This window comes from Octodon degus, unplaced genomic scaffold (genome assembly GCF_000260255.1).
Source record: "Octodon degus isolate 3935 unplaced genomic scaffold, OctDeg1.0 scaffold00187, whole genome shotgun sequence".
NCBI classification, from domain to species: Eukaryota; Metazoa; Chordata; class Mammalia; order Rodentia; family Octodontidae; genus Octodon; species Octodon degus.
Genome location: NW_004524763.1, coordinates 997,501 through 1,014,503, shown reverse-complemented (window position 1 = coordinate 1,014,503; position 17,003 = coordinate 997,501). Strand labels below are relative to the sequence as shown.

The 17,003-nt window shown below is 36.5% G+C and overlaps 1 protein-coding gene across 2 annotated transcripts in view; it reads right to left on the bottom strand.

Annotated features, from left to right (window-relative positions):
* Positions 1–17,003, bottom strand: part of Alcam (activated leukocyte cell adhesion molecule) — a 187,739-nt gene that overhangs the window by 32,645 nt on the left and 138,091 nt on the right. For both annotated transcript variants that reach the window (XM_023704094.1, XM_023704095.1), the window contains exons 2-6: positions 15,236–15,336; positions 11,641–11,860; positions 6,249–6,313; positions 5,013–5,100; positions 4,381–4,563 (exon numbers count right to left, since the gene is read on the bottom strand). In XM_023704094.1, the coding sequence (XP_023559862.1) occupies positions 4,381–4,563; positions 5,013–5,100; positions 6,249–6,313; positions 11,641–11,860; positions 15,236–15,336 (657 nt within the window). The remainder of the gene's footprint in view (positions 1–4,380; positions 4,564–5,012; positions 5,101–6,248; positions 6,314–11,640; positions 11,861–15,235; positions 15,337–17,003) is intronic.

The window sequence follows — 17,003 nt, the reverse complement described above, 5'->3', positions numbered from 1 at the left end:
TTACTGTTTTACCTGGCCTGTTTCCGGCCAGCACCAAGGTGTAGCCAATCCTGTCACTACAGCACACCTCTGATCCAGGATGACACAGAAGAACCAAGGATTACAACATGCCCAACTCCCCAAATGGCCCTTCTTTGTATTCTGTTTTCAACAGGTCCTGTTCTGTAATATTTGCTGCAATATATTTTAATTTTTACAGCATGGCCACTCCTACAGGCCATTCCTGAATGGCCACTAACAAGCCTAAAACAAAATTTATGATCTCTTGTTCTCCCTTTGCCCTCGACACTGAATCTTTCTCTGTCCATTAGTAGTCATTATTCTTTCCATTACTGTGGCTTTTCCTCCCGCCCTCTTTATCCACTCAATCACCAAATCTCAGTGACTAATATTTCATGATACCATTTGCATCAGATTCTCCCCTTCTATTCTCACTAACACTTCTTTAGTCCATGCCATAATTAACCTACACCTGAATCACTGGCATCAAATTTAATTTCATCCCTCACCTTCAGCCTTTCTCTTTTTCTTAATAACTATTTGCTCTGAATCAGTTTCTGAGGTAGCATTTGAGTATTCAAAATTCTTTGTTCACCTAGTAGCCACAGTTTCATTTGAATCTAGCTAAGGTAAGACCTGTATCTCACTATTCTACATGAACCCATAAACATAACAACAAAGAGTATGCTAACATTTCTTCCTTCCTTTTATTTGTCTATTGCCCAACCATTGCTTCATTTGCTCAGCATCTATTTTGCACAGGAACTAAATGCTGGAGTTATCAAGATTAAAAAAATATATTTTTGTCTCCATGAACTTTCACTCCTCTTATGAGAATGCTAAATTAATAATTAAGAGTTTGACATCATTAAAACTGACTTTGATGTAAGCATCAGACTCCCAGTAGATGCATGAGACTAGGAAGTATCCAGGAGGAATTCACTGTTGAGCTGGTTATTAAAGAACAAGTAGGTTATTTGTTAAAAGATGAAGACAAGTCAATGAGTGCATACTGATAGGCATAGAAGGAGCAGGCTACCCGAGGATTCTGGGAGACAGAACAGACCACCTGGGTAGAGAGCAGTGAGAGAAGCTGAGACAGTGCAGGCCTATGGCCACAAGAGTCTCAAGACATACTGCAAGTGAGAGTGAAGATTAATCTGAGAGCTCTGGAGAGTCATTAAAGAATTTTAATCACAGAGTAACACTCTTGCATTTGTATTTTAAAAAGATATTTCTAGCAGCACCTCAGAGGGCAGTTTTTCTGAGCTGGGCAGGCAGGAAGAATACTACCTCAGAAATTATTGCAGAAACAGAAGCAATGAAGAATGGTGGCATAAATTTAGGCACTGCCTAAAGGAAGAAATCAGGTAAAACATACACTGAAAAGCTCACATCTGTACAGCTTCATCTTCATTACTAGTTAAACAGGATAAGGAAGGACTGCACTAGTACATTTTTCTTAAATTAATCAAAGTTCATTTTCCTTCACTTAGTTTTCTTCTCTGAAGCTTCCTTAGGGCAGTGGTTCTCCACTCGGCTGTATCTGTTCCATTAGGAAATGTGTTATAATTCAAAGTGTCAAGTATCTTCTCACACCCACTGGATCAGAAACCTGAGAGCATGGTCCAGAAGTTCATGTTCTAACAAGAACTTCGGTTCTTCTGATTAAGAGGAAGAGTCTGAAGTCACTGTCTTTAGGTACCTGAGCTTTCAGGACTCTGCACTAAGTTCCAATGATGTTTACCACTTACAACTTTGCATGGACAAATTCTTTCTGATGTACCAAAGCTGCCATCTTTCTCTATTGCAATGGCAAAGTCCTTGAATGTCAAGACCTCATCCTAAACCTTTCATGTCTTCGCCATGAAGCCTAGCATTACATACACTGTCTTCTCATAAGACACCCCAAATGCAGCCTGTGCAGGCCACTGTAAAAATTATTTCCTTTTCTAAAAAAATTTTTAAAGAGAAAAAAATAGATAAGGCATTAGAAACAATATACAATTAAAAAAAAATCCAAGATGACAGATATTCAACAGAGGTTGCTATATTGCACATTTCTATCTTCAACGTAGTTGCTCAGATTATAGCTGTAAGCATATAAAACTGGTCAAAGTAAAACTTTTAAGCATTAACTGCTACCTTCAAAAAACTGAAAAACCAGTAGCACAATCATCTTAGCTATCCTGTGTATACCTGAAAATCCATTCCTTTTTATCACTTTCTTTTCTGTTCACCTAGCTTTTCACGCCTTGATCCACATACTTGGTTTTCTTAAAGCCAACTCCTAGGTCTCCTTCCTTCTGCTTGCTGTTCTCTGCTACTCTGTACCTCTGTGCTTATACCCCATTGGTTTATGTATATAGAAGTAGAGGAGAGGAGCTCAGGGGCTCCAAACACAAAACAGCAGGAAAAAAATGCTGATTACTCTGACTTGGTTCACACATATTGTAAATATGTATTTAAATAGTATATTAGATTCCATGAATATGTACAATTATACCACAGTAATTAACAAATTAAAAGTTTAGAAACATGAAATGTAAAGTATACATTTGAACATTACAACCTATGTATATGTATTGAATTATCACAGGGTACCTCATAAATCTGTGTAAAAGAAGGAATTAAAAGTAAATTTAAAAATGATTCTGCCTTTCCTTATAAGGGAAACAAAAATTTGGACACAAAAATTTGACCTTAGATAAGCTACGCATGATAGAATATTATAATTTCTGTTTTTTAATCATATTCTAATTGATTTACCTAGTTTAAGACAAAATAATTTTTTAAAGTTAGAGAAAGTTTTGAATTTCAGTTTTGTTCTGATAGAAGACTGGGCCTCATGGGGGGCAAGGGAGGTAGCTCAGTGGCATAAGCACCTGCCTGGCAAACACAAGGTCCTGAGTTCAATCCCTGGTACCAGAAAAAAGAAAAAGAAAGAAAGAAAAGAAAAGAAAAGAAAAGAAAAGAAAAGAAAAGAAAAGAAAAGACAACGACCTTGGAATGAGGTATTAAAGGGCTGGCCAAATAGCTCAGCAGATTAGAGCACCTGCAAGCAGGTACCGGCACTGGGGTTTGATCCCCAGGCCTGCCGTGCTGGCCCTGCTCCCGGGGCGCACAGACACAGCAATTGAGACTGAGTGTGGGGGCACATGTCTGTAATCCCAGCACTTGGGAGGCTGTAAATAGGAGAATCACAACAAGTCTGATCTAGTAATGAGACCCTAAACACCCTGTAGACCTTTCACTAAAAAAATACAAAAAAAAAAAAAAAAAAAAAAGACTGGGTCTCAGGGAACCCAAACAGACATGCACATGAAGGAAAACTCTCCAAAGACTCAGGTGGTATTGCTGCACTTACTGACAAATAAACAGAGAAGTGCTAGACCACTCTAGAAAAGATGACAGTACTACAATGAAGTTTTACTCACTATAAGTAATAATAATCCTAATAATAACAATCATGAAGTCCTTTATTCTATTTTCTTAAAAAATCTCCAGGTCTAGGTTTATGTAGCAATACTGGCTGTACAGCAATGATAACTGTGCATTTAATGTGCGATACCATGTACTATTTTACACTTGTGCATTCGGTTCATCTCCACAACACTATGAGTCAGTTACAGTATTTTTCCATTTTAAGACAAGAAAACAAATTTAGAGCGCTAGACAACTTTTATGAAAACACAATAACTGATAGTGTCGACACTGGAACACAGGAATTTCTCTTCCTAGTCACGTGGTTTGAAAGAGTACAATGCTAGAAGGAAAGACTGCACTGCAACCCTTACTGTGTCATCTATATGGCTATGGTATCTATATCTACTCAGATTAAGTAAAAAAAGAACTAGTGATTCTATGTTTCAAATTTATGATTTAGATGACCAAAAGAGTTTAAGATACAATATCCTATTTAATTAGACAACTGATCTCATTAAAATAAATTTCTTCATCAAAGCTCTAGAATAACTTTATACTGAGAAAGTTAGTCATCCATAAAATTGTATTTATCACTCATTCAGAAAATAGCCAGAAGGCATTGTGAGTCTCTGCAAAACTCAAGGGAGTGTGCTCAGGCTGAGGACTACCAGGAGTAACTGACCAAGTTACAGATTGGGTTTTAAGGAACTTAGTATGTAACAGAATACAGAAGAGATACTGCTCATAAATACTATAATAAAATATGAAAGCTGTCATGAATAAAAAATTATTCTGTAGGACTTCCAAGGAAGAAAAGTTTGTTTGCATATGTGTGTATGAGGAGAATGCTGGAAGCAAAATTTGAAAACTAAGTGGGTTAGGACTTCAAAGATTAATAGTATTGTAATGTTATTTTTAATACATTAAAATTACATAATTGTAATAGTTACTTACAGTAAATATCAAAAACTGCTTGTTCTGAATGAAGTGTTTTCTGGCCAGATGGTCCATAATATGTCACAGTGCAAGTAAATGGCACTTGTATATCAGCCTTGGTTGTCTTATAGTCCAAGGATGAAGTCATGGTATATAATTGAGTAACTGGATCCATTTCCTGTTTAAAATTTATGACCACCACTAAAGAAAAAAAGAAGTAATGGTAAGACTGTTTTGTGGAAACACACAATCCTTAACTAAGTATCTTAACACCTTTCAGAAGTGATTTTGTCCACGTCATTGTATTTAACAGGAGGAAACACTGACATGCAGTGAAGTAGGGTATCTTTTTAAAATCATGAATCAGAGAACTACACGAAAATAGATTCATGGAATGCTCTCTCCCACTCACTTTCATTAACTTCTAGTACATGCCATATACAGATAATTTTTTCTGCACTTAATTCTTCTGCACAAGGGCTAAAGTAGTGTTTTTTACAAATCACTTTATGACTCTGGATATTTAAAGCAATAAAGCATACAATAATTAATAAAAAGGGCACCACATATTTTGTTCCTGGATATCTAGAGAATCCTAGAGGACAAAAAACCAAAGCAGGACCTGTGCATTGACTGCCCACCCAGCTCACCTCCCTCCAGGGGCTGCAGCAGCCTTCCACTCCTGTACCAGGTGATGTTGCCAACTGGGTAACTGTCTTTCGAAATGCAGTCGCCCAACTGCAAAACAAAAAGGAAATAATATTTTTCTGTCTCACCCTGCGGCTGTCGATCTGGTAGCCCCAGAATACTTAGGAAATGCAGAGTGTTTCGAACCATTCATTCTCTAACACTGACTAAAAATGGGATACGTGTTCTCCTGAATACAAACAATATAAAATTACAGTTTTATCCACTTTTAAATATACAGTAGAACAATGCTATTAACAAAATTACATTCACTTAAAGGCAATACTAAATTTGCAACATTAAATGTAATCTAAAGAACATAATCCAAAGAACGTAATCTAATTACATTAAATTGACATTTACTGTGGTTCACACATCTTCATATGTGAGACTCATTTAGTGGAAATATAGGGTTGCCCTTCCAGCGTCACACTACAGCATAAATAATTCAGACTATATATACTTACCATGCTCAATAATGCCCACCTCTTTCTTCAATTATGTTTAATATTGCCTGTTCAGTCAATAATATTATTCGGTAAAATTTAATCTGAACTTGATTTTGCTCACTCAATACAGACACATTAAGGGGAATTTATCTATTTTGATTAGTGAAAAGTAATTGATATGCTCACTGATAGACTTCCAACCTGTCCCCTCTCCCCATCAATACAACTTCCCTTCATACGTTTGCTAATGTGATTGCTCAATTCTGATCTTACAATTTTACTTCAAAGTTGCAAGTTGTGTCAGTAGAACCAAGTCCACATTCCCTGTGTGTCACGTAAGGCTTTACGATCCAGCCAGCTTACCTCTCCAGATGTATGTCTTGCAGCACTCTCTTGCCATCTTAACACCCAAAGTTTGAACGGCACAGTACTGATATTCCCAGACATACTATTTTCTTTCACATCTCATTTTTAACAGTATTGTGGGAGAGCCCTTTCTAACATTTTTCCAAAGAGAAACTCATTTGTAATGGACTTTAATTAATAAATAGAATGACCACAGCTTCATTCCTGCGTCATGGCCACAAGGGACAGTGTCCCCCTGTGACTTCTGGATACTTTCTAACTGGCAGCTGCAACACTGTTGCCTCTATAAGAACCAAGTCCACTTCATTTGTTCTGGGATCCGCAGTGGGAAAAGGCACTTAGCATCAGGCCAGCTAAAAGTAGTCAACTGAAACAAGTTCTCACCTTTTTTAGCTGTTCTGTTTCAAGATATGGTGCTTTGCTTACAATTTCAGGTTTAGATGGTTGCTCTAAAGACAAGTAGAAAAAGGTTTTATGCATACATGGAAGAAAACAAAGGATGTCAGTGATCTGGTTTACAGAAAAATATTCATATACTCAAAGCTGAAGATTGCATATCAGAAGGATAAATTGTCTGACACAAAACGGGTTTAAGAAATTGAGTAGGTCTCACCCATCCAAATATTCGCTTATCTTTCATATGGCTTTAAGTATTTATGAATTGTTTGAATAAAATATCCTTAATGCTTTCTGAATGTTTTTATAGGAAAAAAATGTGGAATTAATAGTGGAGCAGAAGCTAATGTGTCAATAGGAAACTGGGCATTTCTCCTTTTGATAACTTCTAATTCCTTAGGAAAACATGTTAATGTCCTCTTTAATTTGTATTCATTTTTCTCTTTGAAAGTCACAATAAGCACTGTAAAAACAATAATAATAACTGTATTTCCTGCAGTTACTTTTTTGCTAAGCTTTTCTTTCAAGCCCTTGATACTAGCGATATATTTTGTGTGTAATTTTCTCTATTAGATTTTAACAATCGATGGATATTAGTTGCAGGACTATAAAAAAGGACACACTATTTTAGCAAAATTGCATATTGATTCCAAAGTGTTTTTTTTTAAAAAGTTGTATGGATTATATCTTAATATGATTCAAAGATTCATAAAATTATAAAAATTTAGTCAACAGTACTAATTTTAAAATAAGCTAAATTTTGCTCCTTAACACGCATCAGTAAATTCTCTAAAAAAAATCACTCAACTCAACCTTTTATCACATAGTATAACCATGCTCTGGTTCGTTTTCTTCTTTGTTGACCTAACTAGCTCTACTAAATTAGCTAGGAATTATATTATTATGCCAGGACCATCTGATAATGTAGTTTTTATGTGGAGGGAGAAAAAGAGGGAGATACTGAGAGAGGGAGAGACTGAGATGTTTGGAGCGAGGCTGGAAGGGAGGGCAGGTACTGGGGATACAGGGAAGGAAGGAGGCAGGGAGGGGGAGAGGGAGAGAAAGGGAGAGGAACAGGGAAAGAAAATGCATAATGAATGAGAGTGAATGTGTGGTATGCGGGGGGAGGGCAGCTAGCTAATATTCTTATCAGTGTGTGTATACACCAGATCTATGGCAATGGTATGGACTAGTAAGACTCAAATTACTTCTTTTTTAACCAGATTACAAGGTTTTCACTAATATCCTTTGGGGTGTTATCACAAATAATTAAAAGCTAAGTACATGTCCTTCCTAGTAAAATTGGAAACCTTTCATGTATAGAAGCTTTACTTTTCCTTTCACTGCTTCTGTTTTTTATCAGAAAGGAGAAATTAAATAAGTGATTCCTTTTTTTAGAGAACAAAGAAGCTGCAACAAGGACTGGGGACTGATACAGAATAAACATACTCAATTAGAGGATCTCATTTTGTTCTAAAACATAGAGTATTACTAATGAACACTGTGAACATTAGCCTTCAAAAAAACCTAGAAATCAATAACTTAATAATAGGTATAGTTTTTGGAGTCTAGTTCTCTCAAAGTCAAGTGAAGGTATAGTGATGAAATCAAAAGGGCTCTACATCACCCATAGTGGACTAATGCTGCTCTCAACAAAGCATGCCCAGGAGAACTTGGTGTGACAAGGGCGCGGAGCACAAAAAGGTAGATGCACTCGTTAGACCAACTCAAAGGAATTCTTTCAGGTCTTGTTAGCTGTGAGCTCTCACAAATCATGAGGTGTTTTAAATAAATAAACTTGTCCTTGGAATCATGCTGCATTTGTATTTTCTTTGTTAAATGGGTAGATCTTAGAGTGAAAGAAATAAGCCAAAATATAAAGCTTATGCTTTATTAAACAAGTCATTTTCCACGTTTTTCCCATGTAAAATACTATTTTCAGATTGACTTAACTTTCCTGGGGTTTCTCCAATTGAGAAGGGAGTTTCTGTTCTAATAAAGCCTTGCAAGGAAGTATCTAAATGAATCTTACACAGAAGAGAAGCTTAGAAATAACTGTGAAACCAGCGAGCACTGTGAGAAGCACTGGACCACCAGTGCATCAAACCAGGCCATGGGCGCCGTCTTCCTTTAATACCGCTGACCACCACTGAGGTAGAGGCAGCTTGCAAATTAGCGTGGGCGGCGATGCTCAAACGCTTTTTCAGAGCTGCCCCCTTTCCCGACAGGGAATCACTATAATGCCCAAGCTGGCACAGTCCTCTGGCCTCCACCTCTGGGACTACTTTTCCTTTATAGACAGTATATCATAAATACCTGTAAATTTAATACAAGAAATTCTAGCTAATTAAATAGAGGCAGCTTCTCACCTTCTCAAACTCTCTTCATTAGCTCCCTAAGAGGGTCACAGAAGCAAAGATAAATCCCATCTATTCTAAAACATTCATTATTCTGGTGAGTTTAAGTTGAATCCCTAGACTGGCGGAAAAAGCTGTCTGAGGTCAGAAATTAATAGCAGCGCCAACAAAGCAACGTCTGGTGACCAACTCAGTAATTCTTCCATATCACCACCACCAACTGGCTGGTTCTCCGGGCAACCATTTGACCTCTGAGCCTTCTGTACAATCACTGGAATGAATAACTGGGAGCTTTTAAAGGTCTATTGTCACTTCTTAATAATTTTACTAATTCCAAGTATGCACTAAATACAAACAGTTTGATTTTGATGACATTCAACTAAAATAAACAAACAGAAAAAGCTGATAAGAGGTGACAAAGCATGTCACTTATTTGAATCTGGCCTGGCTTCTGGGTTTGATTTCTTGTATCTGAGGTATTTCTTAACGCCAAACAAACAAGTCTACATTACAGGTAAAGTGAGCAGTTACGGACTCTAGTGTGAATTTAAAAACATGGACTTTGCCTGTGAGGACAGCAATGTGCAGCAGGCTGGTCTGAGACTGGCTCACAAGAGCAGCTCTCCATTCTGCGATGGATGGTGCACGTTGCTAGGTGACTCAACAGAGGGAAACAGGGGGCTGACTGATGAGCTGGTAACTCCTGAACTGCTGCAATATGCACATGCACATCATGAAGGCCTCCCTCCCACAGCTGCTGTTCGCTTCACAAAAAGTGACTGAAATAAAGTCATTATTTAAAAAAAAGAACGACAACAAAGCAGTCCTATATATGATCTTATAAACACTGTAGCACAAACCGCGGTGTCATTTTATTGAATTTGCAGGGTCTCATGGTTTCTAGTATAAAATACCATTTTTAAGGACATGTAACGTGTCTACGTAAATTCTCCCTGGCCCACAGCCTGGAATGCAAATTTTGCTTCTGAGAATCACTTTGTTTTCAACAGTTTCCAAAAGGAAAGGGGGCAAGGGTACTGGCGCTCCATGCAGTGTGAGTGGGTTTTCACAATCACAGGAATCCTTGTATTATGAAGTGACTTACAGATTTTAGTTAAAGAGACCACTGAATTTTCTTTTCTTTCTTTTTTTTTTTTTAGATTTAGTTGTGGCATTTTTTAAAAAAGTAAAAGTTGAAAATATCACAAATAATTTTTATACATGTAAAACCTGTATGTCTCAATTTCCTTGTATATTATGTTGATATTCAAAAAGATCTCCAGAATGACAAATTATTACATATGATGACCTCTGTAACTCAGTATCTCTACCTACTATGGCACTCTTTATCTAGTTATATTTATGAGATGACAGCCTACAATTTAAAAAGTGGGGGTATTTTTTGTTCTTTTTAGAAAATGTGTCCCAAGTAATACATCATCCATCTTTCTAATGACATAAAAATGAAAGAAAATATAGAAAAAAATACATGGGTCACTGGAAAGTGTAGTGTCAGTTTATCAGATGTTTCATGGAAGTATGCATGACTGGCAAACAACTGGCCCTTTGTTTGATTCATAAAATGAGATGTGTGGATCATTTCTGGAAAGTGCTTTAAGTTGAAAGGTAATCAACTGAAACATGTAATATGCTTTTACAAGGTTCTTCGGAAGAACAAACGTTTCCCTTGCTAGTACAGCACTCTTTGAATCCACATCATGAACCCATAGGAGCTTTGAAGTCTCCATAAATACTTAAGGGACTTAGTTGCATAGGTTATTACAAGAGGAATAGGAAAAAATCCCTGGTTACTTGCTGTAGTTGAGGACTTCTGGGTTTCTTTCTCACTATTTATTTTAATAACTTTTAGGTGTTGTCAAGATTTCAGAAAGCAGAAGGAAAATGTTGAAAAGTACAGTAACTCTTGCCTAATTAAAAAAAGCTGACATTTTGAAACTTTTGATGTTTATTTTCCCTAAGACATTAAACTGTAACAGAGGTGGGGCATTCTATTTGAATTTTAAGATGAAACTCTTTAATTATTACTGCCATTCATTTGCAAAGCTATTTGCACGGTAATGTTAGCTATATGCCATCATTAGGCAAAATAACTTTGCCACAATGACTACAATGATTTCAAGTATCCCTTACAATTTTTCTTTCTGTTTATCTTTTTCTTTCATCCTTCCATATTTTCTGAGATTGAATCTAGCTATATTGCTTAGAACTCATGATCCTGCCTCAGTGTCTCAGGCAGTTGCAAGTAAAGGCATCTCACATCGCACATTAGGTCACAACTTTTTTTTTCCTTTAATCACACGTATTTTCTCTCCTTAGTGTAATCATCACACACACACATTTGTGATGTGATGAGTTTTTTCATTAATAACTACTTTATAAACCAAATGAACACTTTATATCTACATCCAGAAAGCATTAAAACTCTAAATATATAAATCTATAGACACATGTATCTTATATAAATTAAAAGATAAAAATTCAAAAATTATAAAGCAAAAATTATGAAGTAAATAAATATTAAAAGCTTAGATCTCTAAGTCATAAGACAATGTCTTATCTCACTCTTTTAATAAATCCAAATAGCAGTTTTTTGTTCAGTCTAATATACATATATATATATGTTTCCCTTATATACAACATATATATGTATGTATATTAGACTAAACCAAAAAATGCTAAGTGATTATATGTGTCATGTTCATGTATGTGCCACAGAATATTTCTTTATACCTATCACTGAAAATTAAGAGAGCGTATGTTAGCTACCACTAGTATCGCACTGCATATCTCAGGAAAAAGTACGTGACAAAACAACTGTGAGCATCGTACTTGAATTTCAGACTGCTTTTCTTGCTGGCCACATGCATGGCAGAACACTCTCTAGAAAGCCTTTTACTAGAGATGTCTGCTCTAGAGACATTACAGAGAGCTGGGCCTCACTCAAGAATATGTCCTAGCCCCAGCCACCAATCTGCCTTTGCAGTTAGACGCAGACGACTTACTGAACACGTTGACTATGGTTGGTGCCTCAAACACGTTGTCCTCTGTTACGAGCATGCACACAAATCTCTTCTGATCACTGATCTTTGCATTACTGATAGACAGAGTGTAATTTTCTGAAAGACTCAATCTGTCTTTGTATTCTGGAACATCGTCATATTGCACGCTTTTCTTTGTAGAAGATCTGAAGGCAATAAATACTGGGGAGCCATCAGGCTTTTCCTAAAAATGAAAATAAAACATTTTAAAGCAAGGATATTCAGGTGATTCAGGACTACATCCAGAATAACAAAATTTCTTAGGACACATTCATCTATAAATATGGATATTTTATTCAGGAAGAATTTTGGACATATGCCTTACATCGATTTTTGTTTCCAGAAAATGACCCTTTCCAAGAAGGGGGGCTATGAGCTCTTTTCTAGATAGCATATTAAATAGACAGAAGTCCTGGTGTCTCAGCTTCTTTATAATAAGGAGGACAGAATTAATGACTATGTGAACTAGAAATGGCACAGCCCTTTGTTTAGTATGAAATAAAGCGTAGCTAAGTACCTACAACTATACGAAATGCTGTTCAGATAACCATCACAGAAAGCAGACACTGGAGCTGCATATACTGGTTTAAGATATCCTGGCTAGTTAGCTTAGACATATTTTTCCCTTTAACTCACATACTTTAAATGTGCATATCTTTCAACCAGAACTGATGTAGCTGACCTTTACACATAGACAACATTTAATCAGTCTCCATGAAGGAACAGTATTTGCCCTTGTAAAACAATCATGTCCATTAAGCAGGAGAATCAGATTAACCACTAAAATCCATAGTTGTGCTATGTGACTCATAAAATTTAATTTGATAGCTTTCGTACAAAAACTTATTATCAAAATAAGATATCATCTGGCCAGCAACACTGAGACACATGATACAGTTCTTCCTTTAGTTCAATAAAAGCTCTGTTACCTAATAAGCAATTTATTCTAAAATAGAAGCCAATCACTTCTCTACTTACATAGCAAGATCTCTGAGAAATTACAATGGCAAAACAAGTTAAAATGCATGACAAATTTTGAAGTTGTACAGAAACGTTATTTTAAAAAAATATTGATTTTGATTGCTAAGTTTACCATAGAGTCCACAAATTTTGGTTTCTTAAACATCTGAACGTATGAGTGTTTTCCAAAAATCTCTCAGCTTTACAAGTTTTACAATACAAATCCTTGCCTTAAGCAGTTTTGTCATTATAGGAAACAGGTTGGTATAGCACATTTTCACTTTTGTATGTAGTAAATAATAGTTTTGTAATTTTTGCACACTTCATTATATGGTAGATTCTTTGGCTTTCTACGTAGCAATTAATAATTTAACACTAACAACTTCCCTGTAAATTAGAGTTGCAATATTAAACTCATTTCTAGATGACACAGCCAGGTGGCTTTTGGTTGGCTAAGTTCCAAGGATTCAGCTGACAAAGCTGACATAGGAGCACAGCAACACGGCCACACTGGGACTGCACTGCTCTAGCGCTCCACTGCTCCTGATAGTGCTTCGAAGTCTGTTCTGCACCAGGCACCCTGGATTGGGACTGAAGAGATGGAAGAAATGGGGTAGGGGGGCCTGAATGGGGCTCTGTGTTCTCTATTCACAGAGTTCCCAGCAATGGTGGAAACTAGTTCATTCTTAGCTTCTTACTTCTTTTCACTTTCCTCAAGCCTTCCACTTGTCTTTCAGGTGGTACATTAAATTAGAGCACGTATACTATTTCTTTAAGTCAGGACTGACTTTAGAGCACACAACACCTCAAAGGCATCTCATCAGTTTATTGCTTAGATTCTTTTTTTTTTTGCTTAACTATTTGAAATTTACCATTAACATTTCCCAGCACTATTGTGCCAGTTCATTTGAGATGAAAGCTGTTCCCAGGGATATACTTAGAGTTTTCTTTGATCACAGAAATTTTCAGTGATTTTGATTCAGTGGGTAAATTGTGTGGTAGACTTTGAGACTCTTGGAATTTGGAGGATGTTAGCAGATACGCTGTCCTCATAGGACTTAACTTCCTATTTCCTTGTCTACAGAAAATCAGTCACCTAGAACAGACTGGGTAACAGGAGAGCTCAGAGATTCAGTGTGCTGCCTCACGTCCTTCCTTCTTGTCATACACCTCTTGCACAGGTACAGTATGGCTAGGATTTCATAGCCATGGTCATGACACCTCACTCGCTCAGGCAACTGTCACACTTCAAGACTAAGTAAATATTTTTCTACGAATTATCTCACTTCGCCAACAACATTACCTCATTTTATAGTGAGAACATAGGGGTTTATTCACTTGCTTATAATCCCACACAGAATATGTGGTAGAACCTGTTGGTTCAAATCCACATTTCAAAAGCTGCATCAAAACCATGCCTTGAGATCACTCGTAAGCATTATTTCCCATAGTATGTTCTGCAGAATTCTTTTCGAGAGATATCTGATGAAAAGTCTGTAGCCAAATAAACCAAAGAATTGAAAAAAACGATAGCCTCTCAAAGAGTTTATATTTTAACACTGAAGGCACTGAGGAATGCAGTAAAGAAACATTTCATACATTATTTGACCCCTAAATCCTTACCCTGCACAGATGTCTTTTAACATTTTAAGGGTCTGAGGAAACTCTTCTATCGTTTCCAAGGAGACAGATATACTTGAAGCCTGCAAACTGTCATGAGCTCCTGTAGTCCAGAACTGGAAAACTGTAGCACACAGATATCTTTTGTTGATTTTGGTGATTAAATTGACAATATTTTATCAAAGCCACTTCACCATCCTATATCTTAGGATCTCTACCTTTCATCGTCTGACGTGCACCTCAATACATGAGAATGTATGATGTTGATACAAACAAACTAGTCAGCAATGTTAAACATAACAAAGCTATCAGGGTAAGCACCAGAAACAGGCTTGTAATACTGATGACTAATTTCCACTGACCGGCTAGCTGAACGTCCTGACTACTGATGCAGCCTTTCTAGTTGCACGATTCAATAGAGCAGGAACAAGAAGAGGTCGATGTCCTCTACAGACCTCTGCCATTGCTCCCTATGATACTTTGGAAATCTATCTCTTTCTGGGTCTCTAACTCTTTAGAACAAATCTTCCAGATTGACATGGTATAATAACAGCATGCCTATTAGATTTATTTAAAATAGGATGTTATTACTGCTACTCAATACATTAATTCAATACATTGCTGACTATTTTTTATGTAGCAAAATCATATTTTCTCATGTATTGAGGTGCAGGTCAGAAGATAGAGGGTAGAGATCCTATCAGGTAGATGTAGGATGGTGAAGTGGCTTTGATAAAATATTGTCAGTTTAATCACCAAAATCAACAAAAGATATCTGTATGGTACAATTTTCCAGTTCTGGACTATAGGAGTTCATGACAATTTGCAGGCTTCACTACTTGACAGTAGATCTACTTCATCATATTTGTATCTACCAAGTCATATTAACATTATGTCACTTCAAAATTTATGTTTAGCTATTTAACTGGATTAAAAAAACTGGAGACAATTAATTACATTCCAGAAAGGTCACACTTACGTATTTCCATTTGCCAAACATGAGATTCTGAGGTACATCGAGTTGACAAGGCATGATAATGGTATCTCCATAGGCTGAATTTACAGTGTACAATCCAAGGCCTTTGGACAGAATGAGAAGAGAAGAGAGACTGAATGTGATGTCATAACATAGGAACACAGTGGAATTTCAGGTCACTGTTTTCTTGACTTTATTTCACAAAATATATTTTACAGAAATATATTTTCTATGTATATGGGAATATGCAAAGTCTCACAAGTTTATAATTCTCAAAACTGGCTTTCTACAAAAATGTATTAGTATAGGGCCTACAGGGTATCACAACACAGATCGGACTCACAATGATTCTCCTGTTTTCAGCCTCCCAAGCACTGGGATTGTAGGTGTGCACCACCACACCCAGTCTCAGTCCCTGTCTCAGCATGCCCCACGGGCAGAGCCGGCACTGCACCTCCAGGATTAAATCCTGGTCCCTGCGCCTGCCTATCTAGGCGCTTTAGTCCACTGAGCTATATGGTTGGCCCGAAACTTCCTTTAAATATATTTGAATTTCTCATCTGAAAATATTATCAAGTTTATCTTCTGGAAAAAAAATCAAAAATTCTTAAAACCTAAGAACTAATATATACAATACCACAACTCAGTTTTGTTTATAGGAAGAAATAAACACATAAATGGCTTATTTTAAAGGTAAGACAGCCAGATAAGGTAGTTTGTGCCTGTAATCCTGGCTCAGGAGAGGTTGAGGCTGAGGCAGTGAGTTCACGGCCAGCCTGGGCTACATAGTGAGACCCTATCTCAAAAAATAAATCAATGTAGACTAACATATTAATTTAATTAATTTCTTTTCTCTTTCTCTCTTTTTTTCCCTTCAGTACTGGGCTCTCTCTCTCTCTCTCTCTCTCTCTCTCTCTCTCTCTATTTCTTCAGTACTGGGGATTGAACTCAGGACCCTGTGCTTGCCAGGCAAGCGCTTATTCTACTGAGCTATCTCTCTGGTCCTAATTTAAATTTTCTATAAAGTATTAACATGGTAAATTCTATAGTACAAAAATTCTTCATTAAGTGCTATTTGTAGAGTGACTAGTTGTATTTTGGGGAGACAATCCAATTAAATCCACAATGTGCTATTGGTGCAGAATATTTCTCAGTATTATTTCTTTGAGAAACATATAGATGACAATAATTAAAATGCAGAAAACAGTTTTTGCATGGAGATGTAAAATACTATTCACATCTGTATGTATTCATGAAGTTAAACAATCTCAAGTATTTACAGACACAAAAAGACATATGCCACATGCTCTCTTTCATATACAGAAACTAAAAACATCAACCTGAAAGTAGAAAGTAATTACCCAAGGCTTCAGAGAGAGGGGTGAGGGAGGGGTTTCATAATGTAGGTAGTGCGCACTAAAAGAAGATGAGTTCTAGAGATCTGTAGCAGTGGGGTGACTAACAATAGCCAATTAAAGACTTTATGAAGACAAGAAGAGAGGCAATTAAGGTTTCAAAACATAAAGAAATGATAAGGATATGGAAATAAAAACCATTCTTGTGTGATCAGTATATGTCATGAACATATATTGAAATGTCACATTGCACCCAATATGTGTTCAACTATTTTGGCTAATTAACCAAAAAGACTGCAGTATGTACACTGGCAACAGTAGTTGAGAAACATTTCATACCTCTTTAATTTAATTTTTACCAAGAGCCTTAAAATTTAAAATTTTTATAACTGTCCATCTATTAACATATATCAGAA